Source organism: Caloenas nicobarica, chromosome 11 (genome assembly GCF_036013445.1).
Source record: "Caloenas nicobarica isolate bCalNic1 chromosome 11, bCalNic1.hap1, whole genome shotgun sequence".
NCBI classification, from domain to species: Eukaryota; Metazoa; Chordata; class Aves; order Columbiformes; family Columbidae; genus Caloenas; species Caloenas nicobarica.
In genome coordinates, this window is record NC_088255.1 from 7,909,330 (window position 1) to 7,934,478 (window position 25,149).

The 25,149-nt window shown below is 47.0% G+C and overlaps 1 protein-coding gene across 1 annotated transcript in view; it reads left to right on the plus strand.

The window, feature by feature from the left end:
* Positions 1 to 25,149, plus strand: part of BSN (bassoon presynaptic cytomatrix protein) — a 90,681-nt gene that overhangs the window by 10,024 nt on the left and 55,508 nt on the right. Inside the window, exon 2 of the mRNA XM_065642624.1 lies at positions 12,620 to 13,019. Within this exon, the coding sequence (XP_065498696.1) occupies positions 12,620 to 13,019 (400 nt within the window). The remainder of the gene's footprint in view (positions 1 to 12,619; positions 13,020 to 25,149) is intronic.

A 25,149-nucleotide genomic window follows, 5' to 3' on the forward strand; every position in this document is an offset into this window, starting at 1 on the left:
GGTGCATCAGCCGTGTTGTCCTCTGCCCACTGACAGTAAGCCACCGTATTTTGGGTTTCCTTTGACCTGTTTCCAGCAAGTTTTCTCAACAGACTGGGCAGGTTTTGGTAGCTATCCTTCCGACTGCTGCCCTTGGGGACCTTCTCTGCTCTCCTCTGCTCCCCTGCTGGGAATGGCTCGGAGGAGGGCGAGGAAACCGCTGCCAGGCTGCTCCCAAAACACATCCCTGGGCTGTGTCTGCTCCAAAATGAACCTGTGAGATGTCTGCAGCAGATAGTGCCGGAGCACATTGTACCGGGGATTTCCATAAATGCTCCCGGCGCCGGCGTACGTGAGGAGCAATGCGGGTTCTGCTGACACCGCTGTACATCGTCCCGTGCTGCTCGGCATCTGGCCCGTCCGTCTCTCAGCATTTAGGGCAGTGCTGTAGTCCCAAGGAGTGGGAATTTCCAAGCCTTCTCTTTTTCCCCACCTGTACGCAGGTCGTTGTGGAATTTTGCTTGGGAATCCTGTAGCTGGGGGGGAAAGAGGTTGTTATGTTATATGCCATTGATTACCTTAACCTGGCAAAAATAAGGCATCTAGAAACATCACTCTGGGAGAGAACTGCAAACCATTCTGTGAAATATCTCCTTAGACGTCCCTTTTCTACTTTATTTTATCTGCCTTTTTCATCTTGGAGTGCCTCCTGGCTGCACTGGTTAATGGGTTAGGGTATGATTCCAGTTGGCTGTACAACTCTGTTTCATCCAATGCATGTCAGTAGTTACCGACATAATTTTGATTTATTATTAACTAAAAATACAGTCCCAAACACTCTGAATTAACAAATTATTGTGCCTTTCTTTTTTCTTTGAAATGTGCAAACAAAATCAGCTAGCTGCTTTGGGTAGTTATGAGAAACGCTTTCTACTTATCAACATATCTAAAATCTGGCTCACTTATCAAGTCAACTTCTCAGCCTTAAATTTTACCTGCTTCCATTTCTGCTAAGTCAAACCTTTCAATGGAACCTCGAGGACAGATACATCAAATATGCAGATGCATCAGTCTCTTTGGGGACAAATGTTCTGGTCTGAGGTATGTGTAGCAGGGAAATGTGCGCAGGGACAAGGCGCCTCAAAGAATTGCAGACGCTGAAGAAGTGTTTTCCTTTGATCCTATAAAGAATTTGGCAGGGGAATTTCAGACTCTCCTATTTCAAAAGTACATTTAAACTGAACAGCTTGAAATATTGAAGTTGATGGTATGTCTTACTGTATTGGTAATGTATTATTCTTTGGGTTTGCTTTATCTTTCCTGTTGTGAATAACAAGTTTTACACACAAAAATGTTTATTAATTCTGAGTTCGGTTTGCTGTTTGCATTTGGGCTTCTGATTCACATCTCTGAAACCCAGGAAATACAAATCTAAGACACACAAACAACTATATTCAGCCTGTCCTGGCAGGGCAGTTGGCTGGCAGCCCCAGGCGCTTGCAACCGCGGTCTCATCTCCAATAACAGACGTTATTGGACCACGTGTGCTGGTGTGGAGAACGTCAGGGATGGAGAAGCTTCTGCAGCTGACGAGTGTTTCTCACCAGCACAGCCTGATGTGAAATTTTCATCCAAGGGTGTCTGGCCATGTTGGACACCATGAGGATGGGGAGGCGCTGGAACAGGCTGCCCAGAGAAGCTGTGGATGCCCCAGCCCTGAAGTGTTCAAGAGCAGGTTGGACAGGGCTCTGAGCAACCTGGTCTGGTGGAAGGTGTCCCTGCCCACAGCAGAGCGTGGAAATAGGTGATCTTTAAGGTCCCTTCCAACCCAAGCAGTTCTATGATTCTATGAATGTCTCCTCCTTGCAGGAAAGTGTGGGCTCATCAGCTTTACTGTGTACCCCTCTATGTGTGCAGTACTTAGAGCTCCTCGGGGAGGACGTGAGTTGATCCCTGTTTCCTCAGGCCCTGCCCAAATGGTCTTCTCTTGATTCCTCTTCCACACCTTAGATGTCAGCTCTCCTGCCAACCTGAGGCAACAGCAGAAAAAAAATTAAGGACCTAAATGGCCTGTGGAAGAGTTAGAGGGACAATTATGGGACGGCCCAAATGCTGTGAGGTGGAAGACACAATTGCAGGATGGATAAAAATGCTACAATTTTTCACAAGTGCAAAAAAAAAAATACGAGTTCTCACGTTTCATTTGCCCAAGCTCAAACAAAGAGGGTGCAAAGCCAGGATTTTTCTGTTGCTGCAGTCACCAGGAGCTGTTTGTCTCTCTGCAGTGTGGTCGTCTGATTTCCTCTCCTGGAAATTGCAGTTTTAACTGGGTTTTTTTTTCCTTTTTCTAAAAATACAAGCTGGTTTCTTTCTGGTATGTCATTACTGCCTCATTTTTAACAGCACTTCTCTTTCTGATGGATCTTCCTATTTTTTATGCCTGGAATGAGCGTTGTTCCTTGTTCCGGGCTGAGTTTGGTTGACTCAAGCTGTCACAGAGATGGATAATGATACTTTTTTTTTTTTTTGCATCAGCTTTTAATTTTAAAGCATGGGTGGAACTCATCCAGAAAAGGGGCCATGCAGTCTTCCCAGCTTCTTAATGGTCAAAAGCAAATTTCTTGCGGCCAGGGGTTTCGTAGGAGCACGGGGACCTGCCGGTGGTGTGGACAGGACCGTGAATGCTGTCCTGGCGCAGCCGGACCCCTGGGGTTGAGCCTCTTTACCCACCAGCCCAAACCGCTCTCAGCGTTGGAGCGCTCACCCGCACCTGCAGAAATCCCTCCAGCTCCTGGACCAGATCAAGCCTAAAACTCAAAAGGGAGCCTTGCAAAACCAGACCTTTGTGCCACTTGCCATGGGGGGAAAAAGCCAGAAGCGAGTCAAGGGAATGGGCTGCCTCTGCTCTTCTCTTTGATTTGCTTTCCCGAATGCATTTTTCCCAAAATAACTTAATTGTCTGGGGTTTTTTTTGTAGATCATTCTGTATTTGTTGATGAGCATTACATTGACATTTTCTGAGAACTGTCCAAAATGGCTTGAAGAACTCTTTGCCGAGCGGCAGTACCTCATTTAGAGCCCATCACCGTGCGTGGCTATGGTTGTCTTCTCTTCTATGCGTTATTCCACATTCCTTGACCTTGGATTTCACCTGCCGCGGCGTTACGAGACACCCATTTCAGGAGAGCCTTCTCAAGCTCTTTGCATTCAGTTTTAGCTTTGAATGCTCTGAATAAATTTGCATGTCTCAGCAAACTTGTCCCTTCATTATTCCCTTCCTTCCCAGGCCATTTATGAACATATCCCATGGCACGGTCCTGCAATTCTGCTTGTGAAAACCTCTATCCTTGGTGTCCGAAATTGTGGTCAGCTATTAACCCACAAGAAGGTTTCCCCTTATTTTACCATCTTTTACTTATTTTTTTCCTTCTTTCTTTCTAGCTTTTTATCTGAACATTTGTCCTCCTGAGGCATTTTTTCAGACTAATCCTGTATATGAAACAGTTCTGGCATGGGAACCTTCATAAATTCCTCCTTAGCAAACAACATGGCAAAGGTTGCATTTACCTTTTATTTTACGGTCTTGCATTCCTTAAATATATCTGTTGCATTTCAACTTTCTTTCAGTTTTCCAGATTCCTTGACAGATTGCCTGTTTCTAAAGTTTTAGATTTTCTTTTTTTCCTGATTTATGAATTGTTCCTTACGGGATTTTTTTTTATGCTTTATTAGGTTTTAAAATTTAATTTGCCAAAATTTGCTGGCTTTTTGTTGTGTTTTTTCCTCACCTAGATACAATTTTTACTTTTTGAAGGATTTCCTTTTATTCCTGTAGCCTTATTTGCTCCACTCTTTAATTATATTGCCTTGTTATGGCCATGTCTTAAACCTTTTATTGATAGTGTACATTGTGCCGGAAGCCCTTATGTGCTAACAGGTGCCATGGAAATTTCCCTTTCTTACCCTTCCATCTGCTGCTTTTAATTTCTCTTTAACAAAATTTCTCACTTTTACTGATTTCCTCTCCCCCGCCCCCATTAAATGTGAACAGTGTAGTAGTCATGTGTATTTGTGTGTTTTTCCAGTCCTACAAACAGATTGAAGCTGAGTCTCTTATGGTCACCGTTACAGAAAGTTTCTATCGTCAGTTTTGGCATCTGGGAGCAGGCGCCGTGCCTGTTGCAGGACTCTCTAGAGGGAGTTTTAAAACTATAGGTTTACAAAATAAGTGTTTGTGAACCATGCGCCATAAAAATTCCTTTGCTTGATGCCGTGGTTTATCTTGTGGCTTTGTTGGCATTTCATAAATACAGTACAGTAATTCATGCTTTACTGGGACAAAGGTCTTTGGTTAAATGTGACCACGGCAATCAGCAATTTTACTGTTTAATTGCTAGAGCTCGGTTATAAGATGTAAGTGGAGGGAGGTGGAGGGGAGAGGTTGCTCCTTGGCTGGGGTACTTTACCCATCATACTTGTCCTTTCTGGTGCCTGCATTATTTTCAAGACTGTCAGAACTCTTTATAAATTATATGATTTTTAACATACATAAATGACTGGTTCACAGCAACCACTGGGGAGGAACACGGAGGCCACACGTCGAATAGCTGGGTAGAAACCTGATTCAAGAGATGGTTCCAGCTCACCCCTCACTGGGACTTCTGGGGACATTTATCCCCATTTCAGACGCCCTTTCACTACGTGCTCCTGTTGTCGGTCACGGGGCTGTATCTCAGTGGCAGGGCTCTTCATCATTTAGAATCATAGAATGGTTTGGGTTGAAGGAACCTTCCCAGCTCATCCAGTGCCACCCCTGCCGTGAGCAGGGACATCTTCACCCAGCTCAGGTTGCTCAGAGCCCCATCCAGCCTGGCCTGGGATGTCTCCAGGGATGGGGCATCCACCACCTCTCTGGGCAACCCGGACCAGGGTCTCACCACTCTTGCAGAGCTTCCAAGTCCTGCAGTGAGGAGGAGAGAACCTCTGCGGGCAGCTTCACCATCCCGCCTGCAGCATCCCCCAGGCACGGCCATCCCCAGCGCTCACCTCAATTAACGTGGAGTTTGGTGCGCTCAGCATGGGGACACTTAATGACCCCGCACCTGAGCAGATGTGCTGAGCATCCCCCTTTCAGCAGCACCCTGGGGGACAGCAGTGGGGGTGCTTCTGCCTCCCCTCCTTCCAGCTCTCCTTGGGGGCCCCAGGGCTGCTCTTCCCCCGCACCCATGGTCCAAAGCTGACCTACCAACCACACCTGTACGCTGGAATAGCTACCGGTCCTCCTTGCTTTATATCTTCCAGATACTTCCTCAGTGCCCAGAGAGATGCAGGCGCTGGATCAGAAATCTAGCAGACATTTCTAATAGCTCGGCGTTCACCCCGGGGATGGCGTGTCTGCAGGCGCGGTGGAGCCGGGGCTCTTGCTTCGCATCTGCGTCCCGGCTCTCAGCAGCTTGCCGTACCGCTGCTCTTACGCCATGCAGCTGATTGCATCACGATCGAGAAGTCGCTCCTGCTCACTCTCTGGAAGATTTACATGTAGTTTTCTGCAGAGGAAACAGATTTTCCTTGACACCGCGGCAGAATGGATATCAGACACCCCACTTATCCTTGAGAGATTTTAACGCTTTGAAGTTCAAGATTGTAAATGTTCTCAGCAACAGTTACATCACTTGAAAAGGAGACCCGTTCAAATCTTTCAACCTTCAGTGTGCCTGCTCTTGTAGAGCTATCTCAGAAGAAATCTCTTTGATATGTATTGGACTGAGATCATTACCTTCAGGTTCTTCTGTCATGCCAGTTGCTGGTGGCTCTGAGGGGCTTGGCCAAGATCCTGACAGCGGTGGCTGCACATTTTGGGCATTAGCAGCTGAAAGAGCATCTCCCCAGGGCAACACGTTGGGGTCTGCAGGTCACTCGGTGACTTTCTGGCCTGCGAGGGCTTATGGGAGAGAGGCAAAAGTCTCCCCTGACTCCAGTTCAGGTCTTGGGCTTCAGAGAGGCTGCTCTGGACTCTATGGGGACCAGTTGCAGATGTTCACCATGGTCTCCATAGGGTGACCGGTAGACGTCAGACCTTGGGATTCTCCGGAGAGAAGTTTGGGGTTGCTGGGCTGGTGGGTGTGAGCAGCCCTTCCTCTGGTTTTATGTCACAAACTGCCTGAAGGGAAATTGTTCTTAGCTCTACTAGGGCCAAGTTAGATGCAGATTAAGTATTTATTTGCCACATGACAAAATTATGGAATAGAATAGAATAGTTTGGTTGGAAGGGACCTGCAACAATCATCTAGTCCAAATGCAATTGATCATGATTCACAAACACGTACAGAAAGGCAGTGTACAGGAATGTAAATAAGCAAGTAAATGATTATTTAGAGCTTAAATCAGTCATAAACCCTGCTTTCAGTACATAGGATTCATCTAATAAGATGGCAGATGCTTCTTGACAACGTTGCTTCATACAGCAGCGTGAGTGACGTTGGTGGGTTATCCTGTTGCTGATTCTCAGTTGAACTACACGTGATGCTAATAAGATGGAAAATAACTGGTTTGTGGTGGACTGAGGCTTTTCCTAATCTTGCCTTTGCAGAATACTGAGTCATGCACCTATAGTGTGGATGTAAACGGGAAAACGTCTGGTCCTTGTTACGTTTCCATGGATTGCGTAGACCTCTGCATTTTAAATGGAGAAGCTGGCAGCAGTGCTCAGTGTGTTATCTTCTGCAAAACCAGGGGCCAGGGGAAGACGCCGGCAAACCATGCGTCCCAGTGCTGCCTGCCCCACGGCAGCACCGTGCTGGGATGCGGTTCCTCTGGGGAGGGTCATTTGGCGGGTACGTTAAGGGCAAGTGGCTTATGCCACTGCCTGCCTGGTAGCCCCCCTTGAACTCCAGACACAGGGGGGTTTAGCAGGGAGGCAGAGGACTCGAGGGTGTCATGTTCCTCTGTATTTATGAGAAGAGGTATGTGGGTGGAGGTTAGGGGCCCAAGTGACTGCCCAGGAGCCCCAGCATTCCGTTCAGCATCAGGAGATGGGTGTTAGGGACGCCTCGGTCACAGCAAAATTGCCTGACAAAAGTTGCATCTTATTTGGTGGGTGGGGATAAAGCAGCCCTGGAGCACAACGCTGCGGGAGAATGGGGTTTTTCCACTGCTCACAAAAGCAAGGCATTAACCACCACGGCCATTCACGAGAGTGCTTGTGTTGGCATCTAACAAAATGCTCCCTGACAGTTTCTAGTCACCATTTCATATTTTCTGTTTTGTTTTCAGCTGCGTGGCATTCGCTGTTTTTAAACCATCCAGTACACACATTTCCAGCATGAACTTCTTCCTGCATGGACAGAAATGTAATTAAGTCGAGGGCACTTGTATTTAAGCAGGTGCTGATTTTTAATTCTGTAACTGCTTCCTTTTTAGTGAAAGCAGAATCCAATACAGGATTCTCTGTGTTGGATGTAGCACTTTTAGAGCTACCAAGCTGCCACTGAGAAAACTCCCAAGCTTGGTGAATGTTTCAGTATGAGATTTTCAGAGCATGTAGCTGAAACCGGAGGCCCTCCTCATCAGACACATCTTTTTCTGTTTATTTATTAAAAGGTTGCATGTCCTATTTTCTAGTCTGACTTGCTGATAGGCAGCATATACCAGCTAATGTTTGATATTATCCCATGCAGTTCCTATACTGACCCACAAGCATTAGGAATTCGGATTTTCTGAGTCAAAGCCAGTGCCATTTTGACATAGAATGCAGCTCCCCTTTTCCTTAGCTACCTCTTTTTTTTCTAAATAGGTTATATTCAGTGATTCTTAAAATCAGTCATGTGTATGTTCACATCAGGTTTCAGTCGAACCAAGTAGGTCAAATCTCTGCTCGTAGCTGAGCAGCTCTAATTCGTGTTCGTTAACCCAGCCTCCCTCTTTTGGGTGTGAGCGTCTACACATCTTCTTTCTTTTCATGCTTTCTCTTGATTTGTTTGCTTCTCATACACTTGGTTTTACTGCAGGTAACCAGTCATTTGTTTTCCCTTCTTTTTCTACTAATAGAAAAGACTCGCTTGTCCCCATTTTGCTTATTTTTGATATGGATGTGAAGTTACGAGCTCCCTTCCATGGACAAATCCAGCTCTTCTCTGCGAAGCCTGAGCAGGGCATGCTCTGTGTGAAATGATGGCAATGGTGCCATTTGTTTTCATGTTCTTTTTATACACTATAATGTAGTAATTAGATCAGTTGCCCAGTGAGCAGAAGACCCATTTAAATATCCACCAGGCAGAGAAAGGGATGCAATCCGTGTTTCCCAGCTGCATAAATGGGCTGCAGCTCCCGAAGGATTTTCTCGGCTCAGAGATGCCAAGCCCCCCGTGGATGTGAGTGCTGCCAGGGTTGGGTGGCAGCTGAGCACATGGATGTGGCTGCCGAGTTCAAGGGGGGAACGTGAAATTAGGAGAAAACCATTAAATTAGGAGAAAACCAATGCACGTGCTCTCTTGAACTTCTCCACAAACTGTGCCTGAACAAGACCAAGTTACCAGCCATGCATGTAGATTTTGGGTAATGTCGTTATTATTTGTTTTATAGCAAAGATTTTAATGGTGTTGGCATTTACCTTGTGATGGTTATTGCTCCCCAGTTAGCATCATGTATGAAAAAGGACCCGTTGACACCTCTTGGGATGCTGGCTCCAAGCTTGGGTCTTGTCTGTAAAATTTAGTGGCACCAATGAACTTACCTGAGTTAAATTAGAGCAATTCCCTTCCACGGGCACTGCCTTCACCTGGGAATTCCCAAGTAAAAAGGCTGCACCAGTTTACTGGAACAGGACTGTAGACCAATATTATGTCACTGTATCGCTTTCATCTTTCCTAAAGCTGCTGGCATCTTTTCATGGATATGGCCGTGCCATCAGAAGTCAGGTTTAGGACAAACTATCTTTTTCTGAAATTAAACATTAACCAACGGTCGAACATTTGTTTTGGCTGTAAATGGGATTCTGTTTTTAAAGCCTTTCCAACTCTTGTTATTTTAAAGAAAAAAAAAAAGTTTTTACAGAAGGGAAAAAAATCAGACACAAAAAATCCAAAGTGCTGGTGACACCTCACACCGCTGAGCTTGATTTTGTGGAGAATGGCTTTGACCCTTGGTTTTCATTACGCTGTTCATTCTTCTGATCATCTCAGTCAGTTGTTCTCCTCCCAGCCTGCCATGACGTTGACACTAGCCCTAAATAGAAAGGCTGGTTTCAGATCTGTGCTTGTTCCCGGGTGGAACACGGGAAGTTCTGCTTTTTTAATCAGGAGAACTGTCTGGCGGAGAAGCGGACCTGGGTGCAGATTAATCTGTCAGGGTGATTTTTAGCTCTGGGCTACGTGGCGAGCAACCTTTGCAGTTCAGCCTTCTCCCTTGCCCGGAGCTGAGGGTTAATTTTTGTGGGTGTTTTGCAATTCTTGTCGGGAGATGGGCAGACGCTTCTTTCACTGAACAACCAGGCTGGCTCTGGCACGGTTTGATGCTGTGTCAGCTTCATGGTGGAAAATCAAGGGAGTTCTGGAAAGCAAGAAGAAAGCCATCATTTTTCAATTTTAAAATAAAATAAATAAGGAAGCAAATGGCATCTTCCCAGCTGCCCAACCTGCTGGTGGTTGTGGGCAGATTAATAGAGCTGCCTGTCTGACCTTCTCTCAATAAAGCCTTAATAGACAGAATATAATAAATGGAAACCTCAACGGTATGATTGTTAATGAGCTTAGTCAAATGCATTCAATATTCTTTACTTGGACAATATTATAACTCTCTTGGTATCTGTGAGAGCGCTGCTGAATTTGGACCTGCGGAGGTGTTTGAGCAATTTCACAATTAGGGTGGTGCAAAATCAATAAGGCAGGTGAAATCCTGCCTTAGTAAGACATCCCAATTTAATTGTTAATGAGTGACCTAGTGGCATTGGGAGGAATGCCTTTGGAACTGGTTAGCAGCCCAGTGTTAGTTAATATTTTTATCAGTGATGGAGAGGGCTGTAGTGAAAAATGGGGATGAGCTGCAGTTTGGACTTCGGTAACAACAACAAAAGGGTTTGTAGATGGGTACGAGACATATGAACATTGGAACATCCTGGTAAAACATGCAACAAGCGTGGGCCTGCATCTGACTCAACATGACTGTTCTCATGTTCTTTCCTGGGGCATCTCTCTTGATTTAGTTACTGCATTTGACAGGCCAGATGATTCCTTCTGGGCTTAAAATTTCGGGGACACGTTCCACTAGTGCAAGTGAGAGACAGCCCAGCCCATGTCAGGGGACAGCTGAGGCATCTCGGATAATTATAAAATAAATAAATGCATTAAAAGAGAGTGAAACTGCTGCTGGGAGCGGGATGGAGATGGTGCATGGCATTCCTTTGCACCTGAAAAGGTGAAGGGAGCCAGGAAGAAGCTCCATCCTGGGCTGAAAAAATTCACTCTTTGTTTAACAAAGGTACTTGAACTAAATAAGCCGGACTGCTAGTACAACTAATACCAGCTACAAAAATAAGTGATAGCTACTAATATACTACTAAACACTTCTGCTGTGGGTAGCTGCTATATGTTTTTTCCATTTTTCACTAAGCTGGAAAGTGAAACTGTGGTTTCATGGTATTTCTGTGGTCAGATCTGGTCAGAATTCCTACTTGGTGGTAAACATATTTCTTGTATCAAATAGGAAAAAAATAAATTGAATTTTGAAATTTGCAGTGGAACAACCATTCTCCTGTTCGAAACAACAGTTATTTGACCATATATACATTAATTTCTTCAAATAATGTTATTTCAATGTTGAATAATACACCAGTAGGATAGTATGGATGCTGGTACATAAATACTGTTTTCATAAGAATTAAATTTAAGGAGAGAAGGCGCGTTTTGCTTTCCGACAGTACTTTCTCCTGCTGTCTAGGACTGTGCTCTCCCATCTCCACGAGCTATGATGCCGCATGTTTTACGGGGCAGCAGCTTTGCAGCCCTCAGCATCCGGAGGCAAATCCCGATTCCGGCTCAGGGGTGTCAGTGCCCACGATGGGGGAGCAGCATGTGCAAACGGCACCGATTGCAGGTGTCTGGATGCAGGGCCAGGTGTGGTTTGCTCTTTAGTCTGGAACAGATCCGTTACTCCCTTATTGCTTTGCTTTATTATTATTGTGCGATTCCTCCTTCAGAGAAGTGGGTTTCAATCTTCAGCTGAACAGTATTCCCAAAGTGCTATTTTAATATTTATTTTCATCCAACTTCCTATTACTGTGGCAACATGCACTTTGAATTTCATTAGTTTTATGCATTTAAGTTCCCTTTTTAAACCTTCATAAGGTCAGATCCTGCTTGGGTAAATCAACAATTTATTAAATTTGAGATTCTGAGTATTTTTTTTCCTTGAACAGCTGTAGATCACAGGTAATGGGGGCATTAGGGCTTCTGCCTTTTTGAGAAATATTTGTGGGCCTTTCTGATAAATATGTGCACCAAATTATTCTGTAATTAGATAAACGTCTTGCGTGGCAGATCCATTCTCCTGCACTCACGGTCTGTCAGCAGCACATCACAGGGTACCTGCGCTGCAATACCGCGGGAGGTGGGACGGGCAGGATCTCATGCTCTGCAGCACAAGAACTCAAAGCTCTTGCAGCTGTAGCTGCTCCGGAGTTCCCTGGAGCACTCGACCCTCTCCCCGAGCACTGGGCGGGGGCAGGATCGTATGCTGCGGGGTGCTGAGCATCCCACGCAGGCTCCAGGACAGCTGCTGAGCAGCAGCAGGTGCGATGCCCACCCCAGGATTGCTCCTTCTGGGGAGCTGAGGTTTCACAGGCAGGTTTGGTAGTCCCGTCCTGGTGACCTGGCGCATCCCAGCTGGTTTTCTGTGCAGAGAAGACTCGCATCACCCAGAAGAGGGTTCAGCTGGGGCCAGCCACCCCACACAAGCACCTGTTCCTCACAGTTCTCCTTTTAGTAATGATTCCTAAAGCAAAGCTGGTGCCCTCTCTCTTAATTTCCCACTGCTGTGGCCCCTGGGAAACCAGCCCTCAGTTGCTTTCACCTGTGACTCACTTGGGGGCAGCTTGACAGTCGCGAAAGTATAAGTAGTTCTGCTGCCACCTTTGGGAGGGCTGTTCCTTCAGCAGACAGGGCTCCTTGCTGCCTTTTTGTTTCACAGCAACTCATACAAGTAGGTGATAAGAAGATGGTTTAGCACATGTGGGCTGTCTCCCTGCAGAAAGGGCCCCACAACCTGCGGCCCAGGGTTGCTGCTGCCTCTTGGAGTGCTGGTTTGTACCGGAGAAGTGCTGATGGGGAGCCCCAGGCTCCTCATTCATGTTTTCTGTACAACTTTCTGACTAAAGTTCAACTCCAAAAATGCTGAATAATTCGATTACATCTCTGCTGCTGGATTATGTACGAGGAAGCTGAAATTGTGCCTTGTTTCATAAGGTAAAGTGTATCTTTCTGCTGATCTGAACAATTTCTCTGGTTTGCAGTGTGGTTTTGCTGTGTCTCCTTGGCTGAGCTGGGGCTTCAGGAGTGAAGAGGGACCTTAACATACTTTCTGCATTGACTGGTGTCATTTGAATGTACTAAACCTGGCTTATTCTGTATACTTTTTTATGGTGTTTCAGCACGCCAAGGAGACCAGAGCAGCTGGATCAGGCCGGGGCCCAGGGGTCAGCATCCCCCTCCCTCGCCCAGACTGCGCCCAGCACCCAGAGCCCCCGGGAGATGAGGGGCCGGGGCCAGCCCGGACCGGCGGCAGAGGGAGCGCGGCGGATGCTGCAGGTGGACAGCAGGAGCCAGGGCTCGGGGAGGTCTCCCTCAGTGTCACCGGACCGGGGCAGCACCCCTACCTCTCCCTACTCGCTGCCGCAGATCGCCCCCCTCCCCAGCAGCACGCTCTGCCCCATCTGCAAGACGACGGAGCTCACCTCCTCCCCCGGCCAGCCCAACTTCAATGCCTGCACCCAGTGTCACAGCAAGGTCTGCAACCAGTGTGGCTTCAACCCCAACCCGCACCTCACCCAGGTAATGCCTCCTCTTCCTCGAGCAGCCTTCCTGGACGGTTTGGGTGGGTGGTGGGGTGACCCCCACCAAGGTTTGTAGGGAGAGGTTCTTGCTTTCTCCAAGCACGGAAGTTGCACCTTTGCTCTTGTCAGCTGCATTGGTCAAGAGCAAGGGCTCTTCTGGTTAATTGTGGGATAATTGTGATAATGTGAGCTATAATGATGTGGGAGAAGTAAATAAGTTAAAGGGAAATGGTAGACCACCAGAGAGGTTCAGTCTCTGTTGCTGGGACCCCAGGATGCTTGGCTGAGGTGAGTTCTACATACACAAAACTGCTGTGACGTTGAAGGACTCAACAACATGAGGGGAGCAGAGGGGCTGCTGGCAACTCTGAGGTGTTGAGCATCTTAAACCTGACTCATCCCAGGGGATGATGTTTTGGTGGCAGCCGAATTTCAGACAGCATTGGGCTTGGTGGCAGGAAAAGTGCGAGGAGCTTTGTGTGAGATGGTGTCTCACTGGGGAGCGATTCGCGCCGTGTGGGGTGTGTGAAGTGGATGCGCTGGGCTCCGGGGGACGGATCTGGCAGCGAGGAGGGTGCTGGGGCTGGCTGGGGTGCAGGGCTCCCCGCGCCCATCTGTCGTGTCTGAGACGTCCACACAGGGTGGGAAGGGACACGGATGCTGCTTTTGTACCCCGATAAAGAGCTACTTACCTCTGCGAAGATCAGCATAAAGTATCAGATCTTAATAAAGGGCCCTGAGCTGGGAATTGGGGCTCCTGCAAGGAAATTCCATGAGTTGCTTTTCTGTTTTACTTTTTAATCGATTTGCTAAACGTTTATTTTTTTGGCCAAGCATTGCATTGAAAATTGACCAACTACTCTGAATAGCAGCAGTTAAACAGCAAATAAACAAACAAAAATGCACCAGTTGCTCAGGTTCCGGTCAACCAGGACCTGTCTCCTCTGCCTGCGGTGTCCCCTTCCCCAAGTCTCTCTTGCAGATACCCACGTTAAAATGTGTGCGCGCAGAGTCTCTGCTTTACATCTCTAGGTCTTCTCTTTGTATCTCTAGGCCTATCTGCCCTCTGAAATGTGATTGACTGTGGAGCATTTTTAAACATTAAATCCAAAAAATTGGAACTGGGATGAAAAAAAAGATGGGTTTTTTTGGGGTTTTTTTCTGAATTTAATATACATTTCAACACCCAGCACCCTTATGACTTGTAAGTAGGTCACCGAGGGAGGTGGGGATGAGAACAGTTGTCCAAGATCGCTGTTTGCAGCGTGTTGTCAGCCGGTGTGACGGGTGGGCTGGGGAGCGGCGGGGGTTGCTGCCTCCGTGAGGTGTGACTGCCTTTCCTCAGCAAAATCCCTGGTGCTGCTTCTCTAGAGCTCCATGAAAAGGCGTCTGCAGCAGCCTGGTGGGGCTGAAAAGGTTTCATGGGAGGCAGCTCGGAGGTTGGTCTCTTTCTTGGTGGTAGGATCTGGGTTGGGAAGGACCTCCAGAGGTCACCTAGTCCAGCTCAAAGCAGAGATCGGGCGCGGGAGCTCTGGGCTTTTTCCACTTGGTTCTCAAACTGCCAAGGATGGACCTACTTGGTCCCACCTGCTCCACTGCTTGTCCATCCTCATCCATCCAGTCTGGTCCCTCAAACCCACGGTGTGCTGCAGGGTGGCTGCACAGTGTTGCCGAAGGGGTGGTTTGTGGGGTTATAGTTTCCATTTGCATTTCCTTATGAATGTATTTTCATGTGAAGAGTTGATATTTCTACTTTGTGCTGCAGCAGATATGGATTTGTAACTTCTGTTCCTGCTTTCAAGGCTTTCTAGCAGGGTTAAATCACCAAAAAAATCACATTTTCTAAGAAAACCGAACCCAAGAAAACCAAAATTGTGTTTTACGTGGTACATCCTCTCCTGCGCAGTCTGTGGGACTGCCAGAGACCGCAGGTGTGGCGAGGCGTGAGCTCCGGTACTTGTCCGGCATAACACAGCCACGTGCATTGACTTCCAGTACCCTTTTGGGAGCCTGGGGTTTATATAAGCTTGATGCTTCTGATACATGTATGTATTTTTAATATATATATATTATACAATAGCTTTTAAAAATGTACAATTTTTATATATATAAATAAAATAACACCAGGCTTAGTGTATGAGCTATAGTCCATCACGTTCCATCCTGCCACTTACAAGTAGCAAAAGCAGATTTTTCTGAGGAGGATTAACTGTACTCCCTAACAAAACACCTTGGCTCGATAATTATGTGATACCTTCTGCTCAGAAGCATATATATTCCTTTGAAAAATTATTTTTCTTTGTCTTTTATTTTATTCTTTTTCATGTGGGTTTGATGATCATTTTATCTTAAAGGCAAGTAATGAATTTCTATCATAACAAAGCATTTAGCCTCTATGGCATCCTGAGTTGATCGCTTGTTGAGAGGAAAAGGAAAAAAAAAAAAAAATTTTTTTAAAAGTTTTTTTTTATTTGCTGTTTTTTTTATTCCTTTGTGCACCGGCTCATTCTTGTTTCACAAGACTGGGCAAACAGAAGTTCCTGTCTGTTGTTGGTGTCACTCAATATTTTACATGTAGATAATCATATTCTTCCCTCTGTTCATCTCCACGCTCCGAAATAACCACTATCATCGTTTTCAATTTGGTTATGTGCTGGCGGGCCGGTTTTCTCGTTCATTCACTTATTCCTGAAGGTCAGTGCTCTTGCCATAGATGGTTATTTTAAGCAAGGGGAAATGTGAAGCAGGGAGCTGTAATGGCACCATTAAAGACAAGAAGTTATGAAATAGCATGGTAAAATCTAACAGTTTGCCTATGCTCCTATGCAGGAAATGGGCTTTTGAATGGAGATGTGTTATTTTAAATGCAAAATTGCAGCCTTAACCTTCTAGTAGGATTTTTAATTTCTCATTAAAACTTTTTTCTAGTTTTCATCTGTGTTGTCTTTGAGGGGTTTTTTGGGCAGCTTGTTCTGCAGGACCATACCAGCAATTCTGTCGTCTCCTCCGGGGGGAAAATAGCTCCGTTTCAAGCCAGTACAATAGGTTTAGAAAATCCTCTTTTTATAAATCTTTCACTTCGTAATGCTGCTCCTGTGGCTTTCGCCTGACTGGTCCTGCAGCATGTTCATCTGATTGGATTTGCTCTGTTTGGTATCACAAGGAGCAACCTGCAGGCAGCCTTTCTGTTCTCGGAGGGTTTGAAGTGCCACTGCACATGGCTAATGTGAGAAATTAATTTCTTCTTCAGCGTCCTCTTAAAATTTTGGGGGGTTCTTTTAATTCGTTTCCTCCCTGTCCTAAGTGCTAAACCTTAAAAATTTAGAACTTGGTTTTGATTTTAATCAAGAGCACTGGCACAGCATTAAAATATGTGCTTCAGTTAGTGCTGAAATGAAACTCGAAGTGTCTGACTGCCTATAGGTTTGCTTGGAACTGTCTGGGGGTTATATAAAAACCTTTGCATTCTTCCTTACCTTTTTGTTGTGCTTTTTTTCAATTTGAAATTGTGTTCATCAGATGCAGTTTCATGAGTAGTCAGATGCATGCAATAGATGTTTTTCCCTCTACCACTCTGAATAAAAGGAGCATATTTATACAAAATTACTTTCTTTTTGAAGTCCCTGCTTTTGTCCCCAAGCCATTTTGAATGTATTTGCTATATTTATGACTGTATGAAGTGGTAATACTTGTTAAACTTCAGTTCTGGTCTATGTTTTTAGCTCTGCTTAGGGTGACCGAGGAGATTCTTTGTACTTGCATTATGAATATAGTGTAATATGAAAAGAGGAAATATTTTAAATATCTGATAATAAATCTGTTCTCTACAAGCTCTGTGCCATGTAAGATCATCACCAACATTTGATCAGACCTTCAACAAGTGAAACGTAAAAAGTCTCAGCAAGGATTAAAAACTTGCTGGTTGGTTTCCCAACATCTGTCAGGGTGGTTTGTCGGGGGAGGAAGGTTATCTGTAGCAGGAGGATATATCCACAAAAGGAATCTAGAGTTTTTAGGTAAATTTTTAAATTTTATAAATAGACCATCAGCTGAGGAGACGAGAGTTAAGTAGTATGAATGAACAGTATGGGGGCATATTTATCCTCTAGTAATGTAACAGTAGGTAGTTTTCTGCTCAATACTGTAAGAAAATCAAGGTAAAGTGGAACAAAGAAGGAGTTTAGGGAAGCCGAGGGGTGACCCAGTGCTCAGCAGAGCATCTCTGTGGGAGGAGCAGCGCAGGAGTGGCCTCTGTCCAAGCCTTCTCCAGCCCATCTCCACCAGCATCACCTCATTCTGTTAGCAAATGACTTTAAAAAAAGACCGAATGTCCTGGGAATTGTGGAGTTGTTCATATGCTGCTTTTCCCAAGAGCCCATTTCTCATGTGGTTCATTGTCTCAGTTTTATTCCTTGCAGCATATTAGTGTCCGATTTTCAGTAAAACCTGCCATTTCTGTGAATTAAGGGCCCAGTCTGGAGTATTTACACTTCAGGTGGCTTTAGCTTGACTAGTGACCACTGGTTCAGTGGCCCCACGAGCAAAGGGCTGTGCTTAGGGGTGCCAGGGCGGGTTGTTAGTTCTACATTAAAACCCTGGCCATTATTAATACAGTAAATCTCCAATCTCCTCCTTTCATCCCTCATCTCCTGCCTGTTGTTCACTGAACATCCAAACATTTACAGGTTTCTGATGTCTGCTGTGTAAGCGAGGGCAAAATCCCTGTTGACATCAATGGTTTCACCCCGGGTCTAATCGGTGCGAAAACAGTTTCGGGGGAGGTCGGTGGGCGCAGGTCCTTGTGGTCTGGGTAGCCCTGAAGTCATTGGAGCATGACTGTAATTTATGTTTCTGTAATTTATGTGGCTCGAAGCCATGTTTTACAGTATGTTGTGCACTGACACGCTGCCCTGTTGTTCCTGGGTGCCGATGTGGTGGTTTCTGGGACTCTGTGTCCAGCAAGCTCGGGGGCCATCAAGGGGTGAGCATGGCGTGAGAAAGGGTGAATATACTGCTTGCCAATAAATAATTAAACATGATTTTAATGAGACATTTAATCTCCCCTGCCTTTTTAAACAACCAAAGCAGTCCTTCTCCTCCCTGGCTCTTCACTGAGAAGCTGTGGGATGATGCTGTTGTGGTGTCTCCTAAATTTCCAAGGTTTCTCTGGGTGCAGCAACTCCAAGGTTGGTTTAGCGCTTTGCAGCGGGTCTGACGGCAGAGCAGGAGCCATGAGATTACATTTACGCGGTCTCTTCTCTTGCTGAACGGCAAAGCTAACAAGGTTTCCTCCTGCCCTTGGGACCTCGTTGGCTATTCATTTTCCTGGCCGTGAAGCAGCCTCCAGCCTCAGCTGCTGGCAGACGTGCGGCATCGCATCTCAAAGACATGTCATCGTGCTCATGCAGAAATGCAAGGCTATGTTTAGATATTAAGGGGAGAGGGAACTATAAAGAGTGGGTGCTGGACCTCAAAAAGCAGATCCTATAGTGGGATAATATTTAACAATAAGTGTTTCTGCAGTCTGGCATCCCCTGTGGATTTCCCCGCCAGGTGTCATGCTCATGGTGGCAGTGCTAGAGGAGCGGGTAGCTGGGGAGGTAGGGTTGTGGGGCTGGCTCTGTAAGCAGCGGTTCTCCCTGCTGTGCACATTTCAGCAGGTTCGGGAGCATGTCTTTTCCTCCTGTGATCAGGTCAAAACCCAAGACGCCTCCGGGCAGGCAGGATTTGTGTGCTGCCGTGGTGTTAGACAGCTCTTTGCGTCTGTGTGTGGCAATGTTGCACCCTGCATCCATCAGGACCCCGGAGCTGCTGAGTCAAGTTGCCCATTTCAGGATGATTTGTCTTTTGAGATCATCCTTCTTCATGATACAGCTATAAAAATAAATCTGTTGTTAGTGTTACGTTGCAGATCCGGGAGAAATTTTCCATTGGATCAAGCTGCACAATAGGAGAGAAACGCGAGTTTTATTCCAATTCACGGTTTGTTTTTAGCAGAGCTTCAGCCAGCAGTGACCTGCATGCGCAGCGTGTGATGCTGTTCACAGGAGCTCAGCACAGCTGCTGATTTCTCATGAGGATGCTGTGACTGGAGCTGCCTCTGCCCTGCGCAGCACCCCTGGGGCAGGGACGCTTGTCCCGGGCTGTGACTGCGGGGCAGCTCCTGTCCCCAGGGTCGGGGCTGGTGTCTGCAGTGGGGGCCGCCCGGGACCAGTGCTCAGCAGCCGTGTGCCTGCCTGGAACAGCCCTCCAGCTCTCTTCGAGAGCACCTCGTGCTGTGAGCATGCTGGAAAAGATAGGCGCTAAAAATATGCTCTTTGTGATTGCAGTGGATATTCTGTATATTTTTATGATGAGAAAATATGGATAGGAACCAATGTATGGCCCTGGACCAACAGGTTGCATGTGTGTATGTGTATTTCCTGCATTTTAGCCATTCCTCACCACTACCCTTTGCCTTTTAATCCCCTTATCCCTATACCACATATCCCAGCCCTTGTTTCATCCTGTGTTTGCAGTGAAGGATGCTTCTACTATCTCTTGGTTGGACTGTTTATTTCTGCTCTATCTTTTTTTAATGGTGTGATTAGCACTGAATATAACATCTAATATGAAGCTAGAGAGTAGCATACTTGTACTTGCTGAGGCTTTCTACATATAAATGGCTCGCTTGCCTTTTCAGCCCCTACTATAGCCCGAGCAGGGGCTTCTCCCAGCCTTCTGCAGCAACATGAGACTTGTCTGTTGGACAGATCACAATTTAAGTTAGAGCCAACAACAAAAAAAAAAGCTTGTGAGTAATTCTGGCTGTTCCTCCCAGTATGCCGCCTTTCTCTGCGCTCTGTGTGGATGATTCAAATAATGCAAAATTCACTTGCAGAAAATGTCAAAAAATATCTTGGCTAAACAGTTCCCGGTGACTAACAGGGCTGGTGTTGCTCATGGTGGCTCCCCTGTGCTGACGGATGGCTCCAATGAGCCACGGCAGCAGGGACCTGACTGTGGGGACGCATTAGCGTCCACAGTGACGTCTTAAATTGTTCGGAAGGGATGTGAGTGTGGCTTCCCACACACCAGAGTGATGCTGTGGTGGAAAGGGATGAGAAAAACAACTGCAAGTGAAGATGAATGCTCCTGAGGGATGAGAAGCCGCCTGCTTTCTTCTTGGCATCTTCTGTCACTTGATAAATACCGAGCCCAGCGAGCTGCACGCAGAGCCACCACCGCCCTGCGCTGTCCTCCCCTTGGTACATGGAGTGACAACAAGCTGTTTGCTTGGATGGGACATGCTTTTCCTCCAGCTCTCAGCTCGCCTATCACTATAATTAAAAAGAAAAACAAGCCAAGGACGGGAAACTGCTGTCCAGCTCTCCAAAGCAGAGTGGGGTTCCAAGTCAGAGGCTCCCCGTGTTTTTGAAAGCTTGGCTGTGGCTGCTGCTTGCTTTCTGTTCCCTCCCCTGGACGTCCTCGGGCAGAGGAATAAGATAATTTACAGCCTGTGGTGCTGGATGGAGCTATTCTGCTCATGTGGATGCTGCTCAAGGTTTTCCTACCTGTCGAGCACATGAAATCTCGCACGTGGTTAAGTGTCCTTCTGGATCCTGCTCACTGCACACAAAATATCCCAAAACGCAGCCATTGCGCAGGGCTTTATAGTCCTCACTTGTACAGTCCTGTTTGCGATGGGTGCCTGGTTGTAAAACGCTGCTTTTGGGGAGCAGTTGGGAGGAAACTTCAAGTGTTTTCAGTGCCTCAATGAGGATGCAGTTAATCCCAGCTGAATTAATTCCTATTTACCATCTTGCTACAAGCAGCAGTGAGCAGGGTGGTTATAATGGGGGGCATCGGATGTTCCCCTTTCTTGCTCCCCTACAGCAGAGCCCCAGAGCAGGAGGAGGTGCCCCGGCTGGTAACAATGGATGAGGTTTGTCTGGTCCTTAAAGACAGCAGTGTTTTGCAGAGTTGCTGACATCTCAGCAGTGTCTCTTTTGGCCTGAATTTTAGCCCATCTCTGTTGCATGGGCTCCTATCACCGGAAACCCAACTTGCTTCTTCCTAACCCTTGTCTGTCTCTTGGCCATGGCCACGTTTAGGTGCTGAGAGGGGATTTACATAGTGTGGTGGACTGAAAAGTATCAGATTTCTGAAAACAGTCCTGTGAATGCAGTAAGGTGTTTGTGGGACAGCAGTTTTTGCCTGTTGATGTGTTCCTCACCACCTTAATTCCAGCTCATACAGCCTTGCTCCCGGACGTCACCCTCCTGTCGTACCCAGCTCCTCATCTCAGAGATGTAATACGGGCCTGTGCTCCTGGAAAGCCCTTATCTGAGGGGGCATGGAGCTAATTGGGCTGTGAAATCCGGTTATTTTAGCTCTGATTGAAATGCTGTTTTATCTGGGCTGTGTAGCTTTTGATCACGAACAGCTGAAGGGTAGGATGTTTCAGTTCTGGGTTCTGTTCATGGTGTGAACCCGCTGTGCTGTTGGCTTGGTGTCCTGCCCCAGGTGACATCAAAGCCAAGGGGCTGGAACGGCTCAACAGGGAAAGATGTGATCTGAGTGTGGAGCAGACTATGTGGCAGGTCTGTGGGTTTAAAGGTTTGTCAAAATGAGTTAAGGCATAGACATAATGTGGCACTAAAACAGCTGGAAGTCAGTTTTGAAGACCAAAGGACCAGTGTGTCCCTCCCTTGCCCACTTTGCCCACCTCCTGCATCTTAACTGAGCCTCAGCTGCTTGTGCAGCAGCCCTGCTGCCCAGCCATGGCTCACAAACCCCTTTAAGATGGGAAAAAGACTTAACAATGACTTTTTGCTGCCTCCCCACCTGCTCTGTCACCCCCTGGCTGTGTCTGAGCCGTGGGGTTAGACTGGCCAGACCCTTGAGCTGGAGAGACCTGAGCGGTGGGCAGGACAGATGTGTCTGTCAGTCCTGTGGAGAAGTTTTGGTGCCCACCTACCTCCAGCCACCCTCTCCCCATTCTAATGAGCATGGCACAGTGTTCCTGTTAGATGGAAACAGAAGCAGAAGCACAAACGCTCGGGCTCGTACGTTCAGCAAAGCCTAGATTATTCTGAATCATCCTACATCCTTATCAGAGCGCTGCAGATGGCGCTTGCATCAGTCACAGCACAGGCTGGCCGCGTCGGTGGTGGTGCTCGGCCTGTTTTAATTGCCACAAGCCAGCAGCTATTTGAAGCCCTGTCCCCAAAGAGCAAAAGAGCTTGTCACTGCGCGTAACTCAGCAAGAAACGCGGGCTCAGCAAGTGTTCCCTAATAAACACCTGATAAGAATGCAAACGTATAGGGGCATGTGTATAGTGCAGCAACCAGCTGGATGTGCCAGGGTGGGGACACTGCTGGGCTTGGCTCCAGGGATGGGAACTCCCCTTGGGATTTTAGTTTGAGGGATTTTTTGCCTCTCTTAATTGTGAAATACCCCACTGCCTGGAGACACAGGCAAGGGGTGAGCTGCAGGGGCTGAGCTGCTGCAAGGGAAGCTGGAAAGTCCATGTCCCTGCAGCTCCTCGGGTGAGTGTTTCCTCCAAAACCAGCTTCATGGTGGTGCTGGGTGAGGCATTTGTTCTGCTCAGCCCCTCCTGTGCTTTCGAATGTTCTGCATCTTCTTTCTTCCCTGGGAGACAACCCAAGTTTCTCCTGATCTCCTGAAAGGCACTGCTGCTCCTTCCTGCTGTGAACAGACTATGATGCCTGGTAGATAAAATACCAGGTCTAGTGGAAAGGTCTGGCTAAAAAACAGTGGTCTGTGCTAAAATTACCCTGAGGACAAGTTGAATTACCGGAATTTCTGCATTCCTCAGGAATAATGAGCATGCTTATTGTGGGGAGAGGCTTGTGCTTAGGCACATGTGCCTCCCTTTGCCTGCGATGGGCAGTGTATACTGTACATATTGTGAAGCCTTTCAAGCTTTGAGGAGAAGCAAATACCCTTGGTGTTTGGTGGAGCACACTGTGCTAATGCAAGACCAATGGTGCTGGGGCAGAGGAGGGGGTCCATCCCAAAAGGTGAAGCACAGTTAAACTGAGTCCTCATACCCAGATGTGCTGCTTTCATCTGGTCCTGAGCAACCTGCCCAAAGGACTTTAGTCAGACTAGGACATGAATCCTGATTTTTTTTTTTTTTTTGTGTATGTGTTTCCTCTCTGAGTCCCAAGTCAATACTGAGATGCGGGGCCAGCCCAGCCAATGCCCTGAAATTCGTTTTTACAAACTCTACCTTATGTTCTGACCTGCCATATTAATTTTCCAAATGATATGATTGTGGCTTTCAAATTGGAGAGCGCTTTGAGAAATATCACCAAGCAGGCACACTGCTGCTGCTGCCATCTGTCTTTGAGCTGCTTCTGGGATCCCATTACTTGCTCTCAGCAGACGATCGTTATTGCTTTATTGAATTAGGAACAAAAAAAGCCAAGTGACTTCTGAAATTTTGTTTTCTATAACTAATTCCAGGTGCTGAATTCTCATTGACACCTAGGAGATGTGTTGAAATAACGCCTTATGCATATCCTGGGCATAAAGTTTTCAAAGGTCTGCCAAGAAAAGCCCCATGATCTGATAGTTTGAAGGACGTATTATCTGGAGGGCTCCAAGCAGCCCCATAACCCCTGCATGAAGTGATCTCAGAGCCATGTCACCCCAACCAAGAGCCAACATTTGGCACTATGTTACTTTAGGTAAAAAGTGAAGGCTTTGTTGCCCTCCTGATGGGTTTGGCCAGCTCAGGCTGTTGTTCCGAGTCCCCCATCTTCTCCAGCTGACCACTTTTCCCATGTTTTCCAGCTGTAGGCTCTTGCCCCATGCCCCCCAGCCTATGTCCCATTGGGAAGTGCAGGTCCCAGCACAGCAAGACCCTCTCCCTGGGTGAGTGGCTTTCTGTTCACTGATGAGCAGCATCCCCCAAGCTGCTGTTGTCCATGCACCATGTGCCATTTTGCATCCCAACGCCTGCTGCACGCCATGGTTCAGAGCCGCTGCTTCTCCTTCTTCCACAGAGTGCCTGGAGCCAGCCCAGGCTGGGGGGTTCACACCCACAGATGAGTCTGTGGGCAGATGAAAGCTTATGGGAAGGTGGTATTTATTCAGGTGCAAAATGTTTCCTCCTCCTGATGCACAGGTCCTGCTGCTTCCCTCTTGCCAGGCAATCCGTCCCTTTTCTGCCCAATTTAAGGTAGTTTGGGTCTGATTGCTCATGGTCAGCGCAGCTCCCGCTGTTCAGCTGGAGGTTTTGCTGCACAGCACTCGAAAATCAGGAGCAAGACCTGATTACACTGGAGTCTCCTGAGTCTGAAGCTGGGGCACAGTGACAGGATTTATTGTTTCTCTCCAAAAGCAGTTTCTAATTGACATTGGAGCAAATCAAAGAGGGGGTGAAATCAGCTCGAACTGCGCAGCTTTCTCCTCCACGGTGTTCTGTCTGTGGGGATGGACGTGCCACGGTGCCGGTCCCCCAGGCCAGTGTGCCCCGTGGCTGCGGTGGCGGCGCTGGCGGACAGGACCTGGTGTGGAGATGCTGGATGCGTTTGGCACCTGCAGACAATGTATTGAGCTGTAGGGCTCGAGTAAGAAATGCTTTTATAGAAACTGTGCACCTTTTCAAAAATATCCTGCCAGAGGCATAGGATGGCTGCCTGGAGATAGCTCTGTCACAGCTGTGATGCTTTAATCAAAAATACACTATTTACAAGTAAGAGAAGCTTTTTTTTTTTTTTTTCCTGACAAGTTAATTTGAGATTTCATTAAACACCAGCCCGTTCCTGCAGACTGAATTGTCATCTATGATGGTGTGGATGGATGCCCTCGTCAAGGAGCTCTTAAATACTTTGCTCAAATGGACAACCTGATTTATTCCTCTGGTATTTATTGCTCGGGTTGCATGCACCAGTGTCTGATACATCTCCATCTCTCTTGCCATCTTGTCTTTGCAGGCACTGGTGCAAGAGACATTGCTGTAGCTCAGCAGCAGGAGTGCTGTCTCGGCAAGGGGGGCGCTCCCTGTGTACTGTGGGGTACGATAGCCAGCTGTGTGGGCAATAAGGGGCTAAAGGCAACCTTAAAATAACGGTTGGCAGTGGTGTGTTTGTACAAAAACGGTGCTTGTGAGAGA